This window comes from Rattus norvegicus, chromosome 15 (assembly GCF_036323735.1).
Source record: "Rattus norvegicus strain BN/NHsdMcwi chromosome 15, GRCr8, whole genome shotgun sequence".
Classification (NCBI taxonomy): Eukaryota; Metazoa; Chordata; class Mammalia; order Rodentia; family Muridae; genus Rattus; species Rattus norvegicus.
This window is the reverse complement of record NC_086033.1, coordinates 32,932,606-32,948,145: the sequence shown is the minus strand read 5'-3', so window position 1 is coordinate 32,948,145 and position 15,540 is coordinate 32,932,606. Positions and strand designations below refer to the sequence as shown.

Below are 15,540 nucleotides of genomic sequence, written 5' to 3'. Positions count from 1 at the left end.
ATCCACTAAGCACCTCGCGTTGATAAATGAATACACATTGACTCAGACCAACGCGATCATCTTCATTTTATTTGTACCGTATTTGTAAATTGTTAATTTCCATCTCTGTTCAGGTCCGTTCCTTCTATCTCCCTTTAAAGTCTCCAGAGACGAGAATGAGAGGGATTTGATCTTCACTAAAGTAGCCACAGTCTTCTCAGCAAGCCCCGTTTCCACTACCTATCCCCTAGCTCCCCGCCCCCTCCCCAAAGCCCTTTTCAGGGCCATAGCAACAGCGAGGATGCTCATCTGACCACACTTTGACCACACGGAAAGCAGGAACTTAACACTGGGCAGAGCTGATTTTGTGAGGTGAACAAGATGTTGGCGGTGGCAAGGAAGGGCGACAGAGACAAGGTGGAGTGCACCCTCCCCACACACTTGCCCTGGTAGGCTGTCTCTAGGTCCTCAGAGGCGAGAAGGGGTTCCTCCCCCAACCACTACTGTCTCGCCATTGATGTAACTGGCATCTTCAGAGCACAAGAAGGAAACTATACCGACACAATCCTCTGGCTTGCCTAGCCTGGGAAACAGGAAACAAGGAGGGAGCAAATGTCAAACAGGCTAGCTTCTCTCATCTGGCCTGCAAGCATGAAATTTGCTTAAGAATTATCAGTTGGGAGCTGGTGAGAAGGCTCTGCAGTTAAGAGCACTGGCCAGTTGCTCTTCCAAAGGACCCAGGTTAAAGTGTCAGTACACACGCTTGGCAGTTCACAACGGTTTAAAACTCCAATTCCAGGGGTGTGTGATGCCTCCTTCTGCCATACAGGGGCAGGAGCACCCAGGAACACGTGTGGCACACAGACATACATGCAGGCAAAACACCCATATACATTTTAAAAATTAAAAAGAAAATTAGGTGATTTTCAGAACCAGGGTACAGCCTATTAAATAGGGTGGTTATGATTCTGTGGTTATAATTTATAGATGCATAAATACTGTAGCCTGAAAAACCATGTTGCATTTAAATATAGAAACACTGTTTTTAGATCTCCAGAATGCGAAGTCAGGCCGATAAAATGGTGAACAATTATATGACGTTTTAAAAGAAATTATTTCAAATGTATATATACTATTTGAGTGTCAGTCTGTGCTGATAAATGGCATGGCCAAGGCATTTCATGGGTACAGGTTCAGTGTACAGGTTCAGTGTACAGATCCTCTTCAGGAATCGACTCTTTTGTCCCTTTATGAATGTATTTGTTTCATAAGAATGTGTGAAATCACACTGTTTGTACCGCGATTCTGTATGTTCTAGAGGTGATAGAATACTCTGTTAACTGAGCCTAAAGCTCACGCCCAACCTCGGCTTGACTTGGGAGGACTTGAGGAAGCCTGGGATGTTTGGATTAGTAAAGAGATAGGCGCTGCCAGCATTTGTCCTTGAGGGGTCAAGCTAGAGCAGCTGGAAGGCAGAGGGAGGCAGTGAACCTAGAGCAATGGAGACCTAGCAAAACTGTGTGAGTAGCTCAGCCAGCTCACTGGGGAAGAAAGCAAGTGACAGGCACAGTCTGGGGCTTTAATACAGCTTCTCAGGGGTTTTCTTTGGGTTGTAGGATCATCAGGCTGAGCTTTGGAAACACCACTGTCTCCTGGGTTCTGGTCTCCACAGGGGCCAGAGAGGCGGACAGTGGGCGAGAGCTCTGCTTTGCGTCAGCTCTGATGCCTTAGGTTTTTGTAATGAAAGCAGTGTCCTTGGTCAGGTGACAGGAGTGATAGTGTCTATGAATCTGTGATGTCTACAAGGTGCATGCTGTGTTATCTGTGGGACTGAGAGCCGGGGAGAGCTTTCTGTCTATCTACATTAACCCTAACTGCTTACCTTCTAATTTGCATGGTTTCTTTTATCATTTCTTCTCTTGCTTTCTCCTTCCACAACTGAAAAAAAAAAAAAAAAGGGAAATCTTTTTATGTGCAAGAAGAGGCAAGCACAGGAAGAGAATGAAGGGAGTTCTGTCCCCACAGCCTGTTAGGGAAGGATTCACATTTCCATCGCTTGTTGCTTCTCCACTCTCTTCCCTCTCCACTGCTGGTCTCTACTTCATCCTTTCAAGTCTTATTCAGGTATCTTGTCAGGTCTCTTCAGTTCTCATCCACTTTAGGAGACAATATGGATACAGTCTGAATTCCTGGCCCTGCTTCACTTGGTAGAGCCCAGTAGGAAAGGGGTGTGTGGGAGTCTGGCCTGGGGAAGGTGTCTGGTAAGGACAAGGGATGGGGAAGCACAGGCTGCAGGGATGAGGGTGGGAGTGGATTTAGGACATGGGTCTAGGCTTCCCCAATCCTTTCAATGGATCTGGGGGAAGGGATTATAGTGTTCTTTCTTCTCACCACACTGCTGAAGTGAGTCTTGATGAGTCCAGGTGCCAAGCAGTTCACTCGAATGTTCTTTGGGGCCAACTCTGCGGCAAAGTTCTTAGTGAGACCCAGCAAAGCTGTTTTGCTAACATTGTAAGGGCCCAGAGACTAGGGAAAGAAGAGAATTGAGTTCTTTATTAGTTTGCAGGGTCATTTTTGGTTCTTAGTGTACAAGGGCAGGAGCCTCCCAAAAGCACCTCCTGTTAGGGAAGGTCACAGTCAGAAATCACCTCGTAGTCTCATGTAGGTTAGTGTTCATGGAAGCAAGGCATCTCTTTTGTGGGAGAGGACTTGGTAGAATGATGCTAAAATACTTCTTTGGACAGTTGGAGGGGTGGATGGTGTAAGGTGGAGAGCAGGTAGGAGTGACAGGTACTCACAGGGAATAGAACGAAGCCTGCTACGGAACTCACAATCACCACCGAGCCGCCTCTGGGAAGGAAAGAGAATGACCCTCTTCAGCATGAATAGCACTGCCCCCGTGGGCCCCACCTCACCCGAGCTTCCTGTCAGCATCCGGTACCCTCGTTTTTCCATCGCTGGCACCACCGCCTTAATCATCATTGCTGAAGCTGTCACATTAATGCTCAAAACCTGAAGTCAACAGAGAGGAAGGCACATGAGAAAGGCATCCCAGGGGCCCAGCGATGAGGACTCACGTGTTCCCTGAAAACGCCTGTTAGGGTTGATAGAGACCTCGGGTTGACCTAACAATGGAACCACTTAGGGTTCAATCTGCCTCTCACGGCTCCATTAAGTAGATGATGGTCATCAGGTTAGGTGAGGCAGAGGGAAGACAGTTTATCTCTCCTACCCAGCCAGTCCACAGGCACCTCTTAGGACTGCCTGCTTTGGTTTTGAGCTGGAGTTGTACTTCTCCCAAGTAGGGAGAGCCTGGGGTTGGATGACGGCCTGGACCTAAACTACAGTGGACTAGGCTTCTCTAATTTGTTATTGGTTTTTGAGTCAGGGTCAGGCACTGAGCCTAGAGCTCAGTGATTCAGCTGACTAGTCATTAAGCACACACCATGGTCTTGTTTTCCCAAATTCTGGGATGGCAGGCACACTGGAGGACTGAGGTCTAGCCTTCATGATTTTACAGCAAGCACTTTGCTGAGCTATTTGCCCAGCCCCTGGGTCTGTCTGTCTATCTGTCCATCTGTCTGTCCATTCACTGTTCTTCCTTCCTTCCTCCTTCTCTCTCTCTCTCTCTCTCTCTCTCTCTCTTTCTTTCTTTCTTACTTAAAGTGCATGTGTGTTTGTGTGTGTTTCTCTCTGTCTCTCTCCCTGTCGCTCTCTATCTCTATCTGTCTCTGTCTGTCTGTCTGTCTGTCTGTCTCTGTGTGTGTCTGTGTAGAGGTCAGAGGTCAATGCTCAGAGTCTTCTGTTGCTATCCACCTTGTTTTCCGAGGCAGCACTACTAATTCAGCTAGTCTAGTTGCACGGATAGCAAGCTCTGGGGATCTGGCTGTCTTTACCACAGCGCAGTGCTGCTTAGAGACTCATGAACTCTATTGGATTTTAGGTAGATCCTGGGGACTCTTACCCAGGTCCTAATGCTCATGAGGCAGATACTTTACTCACCGAATCATTTCCCAGCCCCCAGTGTTTGTTTTTAGTGAACCATTGCAGATTTGACAATGCTTCTGGCCCAAATGCCTTCCCAAAGAAGAAGAATTTCCTTTTGCATAATTACAATCCATTATTATACCCAAGAAACGTAACAGTGATAGAATTTTATAAACTATACCACCATCTTACTGTATATAGTCTAGGCTATATATAGGGCTTTACAGTATATAGTCTAGGCTAGTCTTGAACTCACCATATTGTCTATGTTGGCCTTAGATTTACAGTGACCCTTCTTTCTCGGCCTCCCAAGTACTGGGATTACAAGTGTGTAACACTTGGCTTTCTTCTAAATTTTGTTCTTAAAAGATTCTAGAGCCAGGCATGGTGATACAAACCCTAACTCCTAGCATTCAAGAGGCCAAGGCAGGAGGATTGCTAGTTCAAAGCTATCCTGAGCTATTTAACAAGATTCTGACTTTTAAAAAAGAAAGAAGAGTAAAACAAAAAGAAAAATCAGCAGGGCTGGAGTGGTGGCTCTGGGCTTACTGTTCTTGCTGAGGGTCTAAGTCTGGTTCCATCGCTTGCAGGTTGGTTCACAACCATCTTTAACTTTAGTTCCAGGTTATCCAGAGCCCTCTTCTGGCCTCTGTGAGCACTGCATGCATGTGGTGCACAGACACAAAGACAGGCAAGACACACATACATAATTTTTTTTTTAAAAAAGCCTTTCAAATAAAAAGGAGAAGGAAAAAACATCACTGAGCCACAATCTGATTTGATTTTTTCCCCCAAAAGATGCTTCTTTACTTAAAAAAAAAACATAACCAGAAACTGGCTCACTGAAGAACATTTCGGCACTTGGGTCTTTATGTTTGGAACTCTGATAAACTACAATATATTTGCTATCCTTAAACTCTCACGCTGAGAAATCCACGGTGGATCTTAACAAATTTACAATTTCCAAACCATGTGACTTAGAAAACAAAGACAAATTAAAGCTTTATCATGAAAGGGCGTAGATGGACAAAATACACTGTGAATATGATGTGATGAGACACGTTCACCTGAAACCTAGCATCCTAGCACCTTTGAGGCACCTAGAATTTTCTAATGCAATATCAGTAAGGAAGAGAAAAGGACATGTCACATCCCAAGGCTGTGTGCTACAAAGCACCATTTTTTTTTTATAATTCCACCTTTCAGTCAACAGCAGCTATTAACATTCCCGACTAATGAAAAAGCACTCTTTCCCAACAGCTGAGAAGGGAATGGGTGGGTGGGGAAGTTTAAGCATAGTAGTTATTGGCCTCTTAGCTGCCATGTTTCTACTGGAAATAAACCAGGAAGAAGAGCGTGGGTGAGCAGCCTAGGGAGAAAGATGGGCAAAGGAAGCAGAGACAGCTAGCGCAGAGCCAAGGACAGTAGACACAGCTAGGAAAAAGCAGAGGTGTGAGAGAGGAGCAGGACACTGGGCGCTAACCCGCACATATGCTTTACAAGTCCACAACGGTGTGAGCCCTTCACACACGCCCTGGCCAGCAAGCCTGTGCTAAGGGCAGTCCCCTGCTGCCTTCCTTCATCCCCTCTCACCTTGTTCCACACCTCCTCTGTGACGTCCATTAGATTTCCAAAGAAAGGGTTGACAGCAGCATTGGAGACCAGGATATCAATCCCTTGGTGAAGCTTCAGAGCCTAGAGAGGAAGAAGGTGTGAGTCGGGGCTGCAGCTAAGACCGGTGTTCATTTCTCAATGTTGGTGTGGAGTTTCTTCTCGGGAGCAGTTGTCAAATGTCTTTCTCCAAGTGTATTCTCTCTAAAGCTTCCCTAAGTTTTGATGACATTTGAAGCTATTATTCTTTTGCGTCTCCCGTCCTGCTTGTCCTTTGAAGGCATCTCTGATCCCTTGCTCTTCTCTTTACACTTCTCTTTAGTGAGCTCCCCACTCCTTCTGTTTTCACCTCTCACCTCAAATCGATTTCTAGACCTCCTTTTGAGCCCCAGCTCCGTTTACTCATTTCCTCAAGTGCCATACGGCTCTGTTTCCTTGAATTTTGAGGCTACCATGACCTCAAAGCTGGCCTGCTCACACACACCCGAATGAAGCAAGATCCTGGTAAAGGACCATTATTCTGGTAAAGGACCATTCTAGCCCAACCTCCTCATGGTGGAAGTGATGACACCTAGGTCTGAGGAAGTTCATTTTTCAAGGTTGTAACTCGGCAATTGTTTCATAGAGGCATCTAAGAGCAGGAAGGCACACTCCTTTGGTATTTGAAAAAAGCAAAAGGATCCCCTCACCCCAGGTTACAAAGTGGTGTCTGAGCTGAGGTCAGGCTCCAATTCTAGCAGAGAACTGATTCCTAGGAGCCTTCTACAACCCAGTCAGGATGTTTATGGAGCAGCCATGCAGGAGACCTATGCTAGTGAAGATACTAACTAGCCTGGCTCTGAAGCAGTTTCACACTCACCTTTATATCATTTTCTCTTCTCTTTTTTTGGCCCAGAAGTAGAAGAGGCAAGGCAGAGATTGAGGTTTAAACTGAGAAAGCCAAGAGAGGAGGTACCACGGCCTCTCAGTAGTATATGTAGGTGGTGAGGGCCAGGGAGAACATGCCAGCAAGCATTGTCAGGAGTTAGAAGCCACCTTAAAACCAGGCTTTGTATTTGCCCAGACCTGGCAATTTTGAAGCCTCGGGCAGATAGCATGTAATGGGCCCTCAATCAACTTTGTGCCTCCAATTTGGCAAAGGAGGGGTGTCATTAACAATGCACACCATCTGCCAGCTTCTCCTCTTTACTAATTATTCTTGCTAACTAGGTGCTAAGCTCAGTTGTTTCTACACTGCTAGAGGAATACCCGGGCTGTCAACGTGTTCATTTAACAAAAATTTAAAGTAATAGACCCCACAAAACCCACTACCAATGCACTCGCTCATGCATTCTGAACGCTGGGATTGTAGCCCAAGGTCTCAGGCACCCGCCTTCACTCTGTGCGAAAAGCCTGCTGACATGTGATGGGGCAAGAGCAGAACAGAAGGAAAGAGATGTGTGCCATGCTCTGTGACTGACTGGGAAGGGGAGAGGGTAGTGGACAGAGCCAGAGGGTGTTTGCGGTCTTCTGGCTTCTGTCTCCCTCCCCTTTCATGCACACACAAAGGAGAAGTCTTTGTTGACTGAGCATCATAGAATCACACACGTCCATGAGGAACTGGGTATGATAGTCTATGCTTGTGATCCCAGCTCAAGGGAAGTCGAGGCAGCGAGTCACGGATTTAAGGCAGTCTGAACTGTAGAACGAGACCCTGCCTCACGGTCCCAATCCCCAATCTAAAAAGCCACCCTTCAAAAGGCCAAAAATAGACCACGTTGATGACTGTCAGACTTTGCTCTAAATTGTACAATCAGCATACTATCGTGCTTTGGACTTGCCTATTTTGATAAGAGTTATTTATTTAAGACAAAGTGTGATCGAGTGGGAAGCCTGGCTTGTGTCGCCACGGCACTGTTGAGCTGTCGTGCAGAGTGGGAGGGAGTGAGCTGCAGCCACCTTTGGGGAGCAGCTGTTCTCACCTGCAGGGTAACAGCTGACTCGGGAGAACACCTCAAACTGCTGACGTTCACCCCATGACTCCCCACCCTGACATCTGCTGTACAGCCTTCCCAACGGTTTGTTTTTAAAGTTGTTTTTTTTTTTTTTTTACGTATGTGTGGGTGTGCGTGAGTACACCATGTGGGTATGGGAGTTGTCTCTCCCCTTCACGTGGCTAGAAAAATCTTCACACTGTCTCTTGAGTAACCCATATCGGCCCCTTAGCTGTTGCTCTAGACCAGGGTGACAGCCAATGGCCTCCTCGCTGATGTTCTTTGTCCTGCATCTTCTGCATTAATCTTTACTACAGATTAGACTATCTAAAGTCAGTTTCATCTCGCTCCAAGCTTCATGTGGGTTCTGTTTGCTTCGCAACTACCGACACTCTCTTGGGAGGCTGTGGAGGTCCCTGAACCCCACCCATGCAGCCCTCTTCCCACAGGTCTAGCTCTTGGCGGAGGGCTGACAGGGCTCCCCTCTTCCCTTCAGTCTTTTGACTGTTTGCTCATTTATCAGGGTCACTAGAGAGAGCCCTAACCTCACCCTTGCTACCCAGTACCACTTATTCCTCGAGATCTGACTCAAGCTCTGCTCCAGAGCCAGGGCTGCAGGATCAGCTAGGTGGACTTGCTGGGGGCCAGAATGTGTTTTCCTAATAAGGCTTTTCCTCCTTTCCTGTGCAGTTGCATGTTCACATGTGGGTGCACATGCATGTGGTGGCCTGAGGTTGATGTCAGGAATCTTCCTTGAGTCAGTGACTGTCCATCAAACCTGGAGCTTGTTCTGGGTATCCCATCTCTGTCTTCTGAGCCTGGAATTACAGGTGAGCCCCCAGATACATGTGGGACTTGCATGGGCCTGGGTGTCTTAGCCTCAGTCCTCTTGCTTGCAGAGCAAGACATTTAATAGCTGAACCATTTCCCAAACTCCTGCCCACCTCATAGGGTTTTGACATGAAATTGTGTGTGGCTCTAGGTTTGACCCCAGCACCGGTGTGTGCGTGTGCACATGTGGGTTAAATGGCTGTCACTAATTGCCTATTACTTCTCAGAATAAACACTACAATATCTGGTTCTTCCAGCAGCCTAGGCCAGGAAATGCAAACTTTCCCAGACTCATATTTGACACTTTGCAATGGATATTTAAGTATTTGTCCACAGTTCTTTAAAAGTGGAATTATCTTGGGGCTGGAGAGATGGCTCAGTGGTTAAGCACACCAGCTGCTCTTACAGAGGACCCTGGTTTGGTACTTACCATGTGTATGGTGGCTCACAACCACCTGTAACTCCAGTTCCAAGGAATATGGCAACACCTTCTGACCTCCATGGGCATGGGACACACATAGTGTAGAGACACACATGTAGGCAAAAAAACTCATACACATAAAATAAAGATAAATAATAAAAATGGGATTGTCTTCTATCTATCACGCTTCAGTCAAGGGTTAAAGGCCCCCCTCTTCCAAGAAGGCTGTCTACATTATTTCTGCCAACTGTCTGATGAGTTCACACAGGCTGTGCTTTCTCTGTGTCGGTGGGTCCCCCCTTGGATTTTGGGGAGTAGTGAACACCCTGAAACTTGGGGGGGTAAGACATACCTTCTCTGCAGCTTGATTTATGTTTTCTTACACCCCTGGAGACTGGTGTCAAGTGTCGAGCCTGACACGGGCTAAGACTAAAGTCTGTTTGGACACCCAAGGCTTGACACTATATAAATGGGGGGTGCGTCTGGCACTTTGTAGGCATTGAAAGAATGGTAGGCCTGGTTTTTCCTTACTGGATGATGAGACGATCCAGTCTCTGTAAGTATAGGGAGAATAGTCCTTGTCTTGGTGGAGTAGCTCGCACTTGTTCTTCTAGCACTGGGGGGACAAGTTCATGGCTAGACAGGGCTGCTAAATGAATTTCATACCAGTCTAGCTCTGGTACAAGATCCTGGCCCCTCTAAACCAAACCAAACCAATGCCAACAGTAGCAGCAGCACCAGCAGTAGCAGCAGCAGCAGCAACAACAACAACAAACGACAAACCACATAAGGCTCAAAACACAAGAAATGTCTCACAGTAGGTGAATGAAACATGGCGAACTGCCCACTAGCTCTATGAGCCCAAGAACAAGAGAGCATTTATTAACTCAGACCAGGGAACCAGGAGCAGCCATTTTCAGGCAGGGGATGTCTAAGGGATCATGTAAGGTTGAAAGACCAGAGCGGCTTTTGATTCTCTGGCTGGGAGAATCTAGTTGTGCTTAGACTTTGAGCTACAGATGTGACTGAAAAGGGTACACGATAAAAATGTATTGGTGAGAGTCTGGAGAGGTGGTTCAGTAGGTAAAAGGATGTTCTGTTCTCATAGGGTCAGTTCCCAGCGCCCACATCAGGATTCGAGACTCTCTTCTGGTCTCCACAGGCACCTACATGAACAAGTACTCCCCTACCACACCGGTAATGAAACGTAATAAAATTAATGTTCGAAACATTATTGGTGAACTGGTTTGGGTGTGAGCATTAGGATGCTGGCAGGGGCCAGCGTGGGGTGCATCTCACCAGTGCTGACTTAGCAATCAGGCAGCAAGGCGCGAGCTGCCTCCCTTCTGCCCCGCCTTGGCCCAGCGCCCGTACACTGCCTGCTCACCATGTTTACCAGCTTTTCTCGATCCTCTGCCTTCCCCACATGGCACACGACGCCAGTAACACTCAGTCCCTCTCCCTGGAGTGTGGCCACTGCACGGTCCACATTCTGCTGTTTGCGGCTGCTGATGACCACGTGGGCCCCGTCCTCAGCCAGACGCCGGGCGATGGCAAGGCCAATCCTACAAGTACAAAAGGAGGCACACTGTCAAGGCCTCTACCGCAGGGAAAGAGGGTGAGAGCACACGTGGGTTCCGGAGTTAGACTTTCCGCTTTGGACTCTCGCTCTCCCTGTATTCGAGCTTCATGTATTTTTTCAATGCCTGATGGTGCGGACAGGAGGATAAGCTCAGATCATTTTATTGTGATCTTGTCTTTTACCCCAGTTCCCAGGACTGACACCACCTACCACAGGCTGCACGACTGTCTATTGTACCTAATGTCCAGTTGCGACAGAAGAGGGAGAAATGAGGTGAATGTTCAGTAGTAGCCATGGCTATGGCTTGGGGACCTTATCTGAAGAAGCCCATATCCCCCCCAAAATTCTATCCCCCCTTTGCTATATGGGGGCCTTCACCAAAAAGCATGGCTCAAAATGTAAATATCAATTACATATTTTATAATAACCAGATATGTTAGCTTTTCATGTACATCTGTACCCCTGATTTTCAAGGAGCTTTTATCTAGCAAGGCCCTGTGGGGATTAAAGAAAAACTGGATTGTTAAGAGTGGTAGGTGAGACAGGCTGGGCACGGAGGCCAAAATATACAGACTAAAGAAAAGATCTGAGCACAGAATCTAGATAAAGGGTGAGGACTCTGGGGAGGCTTGTCCAACAGGGTGGCAAGAGTAACAGAGTTTTGAAACCATGACTGGTTGTTTTGGTCTTCCCAGGCTCTAGGTGGAGCTGTCGATTGGGGCAGCCCAGATGCATGGGGACCTGGGTCCACATGGCAGCACGGAGTTGTCACAAAGTGGAAGGCAGCAGCAACACAAGGGCTAGAGGGTGGCAGGGCCAGGTCGGGGATTCGGAGCGATTTCAGGTCCACCTTGTGGGTTTCCTTTTTCTCCCCAGGGGAGGCCTTTGGCCGCATCTGAGGCTCGAGGACAACAGTCCAGGAGTTAAAGAGTACTTGTTTCTGGATGTGGACTCTGTCTCTGGTACTCACCCGTCGGTGGAGGCTGTGACCAGGGCCACCTTATTCGCGAGTGGGTTCTGGCGAGTCAGCCCGGAACTGGCCATCCTCACCGACTTCCACGCTCGAGTCCAGCCTCTTAACAGCAGTCCCGCTTTCTGCATAGTTCAGATCCGGAAGCTGGGTTGAACTCTGCTAGGGGAGGGGACGTTCAAAGGACAGGAGGCTGGTCTAGCTGCGAGCGTCCTGCCTCCCTGGACAGCCTGCTACGCTTCCAGGACCCGCTCCGCGATGGCCCGGGACAAGGCGAGAGCCGCGGTTGAGAGCGCTCCCTGCTGGCGCCCCTTTGCCTGATTTGGGACTCCCGCAAATTCTCAGTCCATGTTTTCTGAAAGACCACCCACACCTCTACTACAGGAACCCTCAGCTTCTCTCGTGCTCCAGCCGCTCCTCACACATCTGCTGGCCCACCTTTTTTGGGGGTGGGGTCGTGGGAGAGTCACTGTAGAGGAAGCTTTGAAATTTTATTTATTTTTGTTTTGCTTCCTTAAATTCCAAATAATTCTTCCTGTAAAAAAGCCCGGGTTTATATGATGGCCTGCACAGGTAACTCATTCGGTAAAGTGCTCGTTGAACAAGTATGCTGACCGGGAGTTCGGATGCTCGGCGTTAACCTCAGGGTGTGGCGGCTAACAGCTGCGCTCCTAGCTCTGGAGAGACAGGCAAGATGATTGTTGAGGCTTCTGCTCATCTGGTCTTACCAATCTATGAGCTCCAGGCTCAGTGAAAAACCCTATCTCAAGAGAAAGATGAGGTGAAGAGTGATAGAAAGCACCCCACCTTGACCTCTGGTTTCCACATGCACACATGTACATACCCCTACTCCCCCAGCCCCATAAGCTCATCTTAATGAGCATAGTAAAAAATGCCTTCAGACATATAAAGATAGCTTATTCAAGATCCCCACTACTCCCAAGGTTGTACCTGATAACCAGAACCCAGGGACATCACTCACTGAGGATAACCAGACACAGTCCTAGCACCTGATGACACCCATTGGACAGTATGTAAGCAGAGACCAAGGGCATAGCTGTGTTTGAACAGCTGGAGGGAAGCGACCACGGTTTTCCCTGAACCTGGAGAGTCTTGGCTAGGATCCTGACCCTTGAGTCAGAGACCACTAGTAGAGGTTATACCTTTACTTAAGACACCACAGTCGAGCAGCCTTGGGGAGACAGGCTTAGGCCCTTAAGAGTTTAGAGTGTAAGCCTTGTGCCGCTGACCCTCAGCAGAATAAAATAACACACACACACCACACACACGAAGGGTCAGTGAATGAATGTTTTGAAACTGCTTATGGAGGTGAGACTTGAGCTCCTCCCAGCATCCATATCGTGAGGGCCAGGTGACAAATGTGATAGGTTATGACAGCTGGCCTAGGCCTGACGCTAACTTCCTTTCTGACTCAAAGTCTATTGCTAGTGATTCTCAACCTGCGAGTCACAACCCCTTTGGGTTAGCCTAAGGCTATGGGAAATATCAGATATTTACGTTATGATTCATAACAGTAGCAAAATTACAGTTATGAAGTAGCAATAAGATGATTTTATGGCTGGAGGGCGTCATAACATGAGGACCTGCTTTAGAGGACTGCAGCATTAGGAAGGCTGAGAACCACTGAGCACTTCAGACAGGCAGGAAACGATCACTGCGATACCCAGTGTGAAAGGACCGTCCAAGTCATCCGAGATGACTTCCCATTTGATAGGTACAGGCAGCCAGGATGGGAGACCGGGGAGCGCTATGGTTCTCCGTGACCATCATGCACTCAGGTCTTCCCCTCTATTCTAGTTTAATAAATGTCTGCCACACATGAACGTGCCTGAGTCAGTGTAAACTACTAAGCATGTAGTGATTACTCTCACCAAACAATAATATTATTGCCGCCACGGTCCGGACGCTTTCTCTATGAACCGAGGATGTAGAGCAGATGATGAATAAAACTCTCACCAGCTATAAATTCTAAGCCCACGACTCTTTTTATTGGTTATTTTTTATTATTTTTGCATTTCAAATGTTATTCCCTTTCCCGGTTTCCTGTCCATAAGCCCCCTATCCCCTCCCCTCCCTCTTCTTCTATAAGGGTGCTCCCCATTCCAACCACACCCCTTTCCACCTCCCCTCCCTGACATTCCCCTACACTGGGGGTCCAGCCTTGGCAGGACTAAAGGCTTCTCCTCCCATTGGTGCCTGACAAGGCCATCCTCTGCTACATATGCAGCTGGAGCCATGGATCAGTCCATATGTACTCTTTAGATGGTGGTTTAGTTCCTGGGAGCTCTGGTTGGTTGGTATTGTTCTTATGGGGTTGCAAGCCCCTTCAGCTCCTTCAATCCTTTCCCTAACTCTTCCAATGGGGACCTCCTTCTCAGTTCAATGACTTGCTGCTAGCATTCGCCTCTGTATTTGTCATGCTCTGACTGAACCTCTCAGGAGATGTAAGCCCAAGACTCTTATCTCTGGGCTGTTGTGATCTCTCTCCCAGTTTCCTGGGAGAATTAGTGAGTTTGGATGGCTTAAGAGTGCACCACAGAGGGCTGGAGAGATGGCTCAGTCATTAACGTCTAGGTTCACAACCAAAAATATATGAGTGCACCACAGAGAGGCATCAACAGGACCAGTGCAAGTGACTAGACTGGATCCACCCCCAACCTGTCCTATGTGTATATATATGTATACTGTCCTACATATATTCCAATATACCATCCTATATATATATATATACACATATATATATATATACACCATCCTATGTATGTACACATACTGTCCTACATATATACAGTCCTATGTATATATATGTGTATAATGTCTTACATATATTCCTATATACCATCCTACATATATACATATACACCATCCTATATATGTACACATATACTGTTCTATATATACATGTACACATATATATATACATATATACAACATCCTACATATATCCCTATATACTGTCCTGCACATATACATATATACCATCCTACATATATACACATATACTGTCCTACATATATACATATATACTGTCCTATACACGCACACACACACATATATACTGTTCTATGTATATACACATACACTGTCCTACATATATACATATATACTGTCCTATACACACACATACACAGATACTGTCCTATGTATATACACATACACTGTCCTACATATATACATATACACTGTCCTACATATATACATATATACTGTCCTATACACGCACACGCACACATATATACTGTCCTATGTATATACACATGTACTGTCCTACATATATACATATATACTGTCCTATACACGTGCGCGCACACACATATATATATATATATATATATATATATATATATATATATATATACTGTCCTATGTATATACACATACACTGTCCTACATATATACATATGTACTGTCTTAGAGTTGTTGGGTTTTTAACTTCTGTGGAAAGCGATTTCCTCTGACTTAGAATTTTGCTTTAAGGCTGCTGTACTTTGGATTTGTTTGTTTTCTCATGGTGCTGAGGAATCAGCTAGGATCTTGTATGGTAGGAGAGCACTCTGCATATGGGTGACATTGTTCTAAAGACCCTGCTTTATTTTATTTTATTTTTAAAAAATTTTATCTATTTTATGTATGTGAGTGCACTGTAGCTCTCTTCAGACACACCAGATCCCATTACATCCCAGGGCACCAGATCCCATTACAGATGGCTGTGAGCCACCATGTGGTAGCTGGGAATTGAACTCAGGACCTCTGGAAGAGCAGTCAGTGCTCTTAACCGCTGAGCCATCTCTCCAGCTCCTGTTTTATTATTTTTTTTATAAAGCCCCTGTTTTTATTTTAATCATTAAAATACCCATTCTTTAAATGATTCCTATTATATATGTCACAGCTTTAAAAAGAGATGGAAAGGTGTGAAAAGTAGAACTTAGTGGCTGGAGAGATGGCTCAGTGCTTAAGAGCCCCGGTTGTTGTTCCAGAGGACCTGGGTTCAATTCGCAGCACCCACGTGGCAGCTTACCTCTCTGTAATTCCAGTTCTAGGTACTCTACATGCAGGCAAAACTTCAGTGCACATCAAAAATAAAAATTAATAACCCATGACAAAAAAGAAAAGTAGCAGTTACTCTTTCCTTTGCTGATTTAACCCACCTCCCAAATAGTCTGAC

The 15,540-nt window shown here is 46.5% G+C and overlaps 1 protein-coding gene across 3 annotated transcripts in view; it reads right to left on the bottom strand.

Annotated features, from left to right (window-relative positions):
* Positions 1–42: 42 nt before the first annotated feature.
* The window catches only part of Dhrs4 (dehydrogenase/reductase 4), a 23,622-nt gene continuing 8,124 nt past the window's right edge, over positions 43–15,540 (bottom strand). The window contains exons 1-8 of one of the 3 annotated variants that reach the window (NM_153315.2): positions 11,355–11,612; positions 10,190–10,367; positions 5,560–5,661; positions 2,921–2,991; positions 2,778–2,829; positions 2,371–2,505; positions 1,862–1,917; positions 43–562 (exon numbers count right to left, since the gene is read on the bottom strand). In NM_153315.2, coding sequence (NP_695227.2) covers positions 448–562; positions 1,862–1,917; positions 2,371–2,505; positions 2,778–2,829; positions 2,921–2,991; positions 5,560–5,661; positions 10,190–10,367; positions 11,355–11,485 — 840 coding nt within the window. In that variant the 5' untranslated portion in view covers positions 11,486–11,612 and the 3' untranslated portion in view covers positions 43–447. Of the gene's footprint in view, positions 563–1,861; positions 2,136–2,370; positions 2,506–2,777; positions 2,830–2,920; positions 2,992–5,559; positions 5,662–10,189; positions 10,368–11,354; positions 12,032–15,540 lie in introns of those variants that run through there. The other 2 variants (XM_063274033.1, XM_039093040.2) reach the window with 2 other exon arrangements.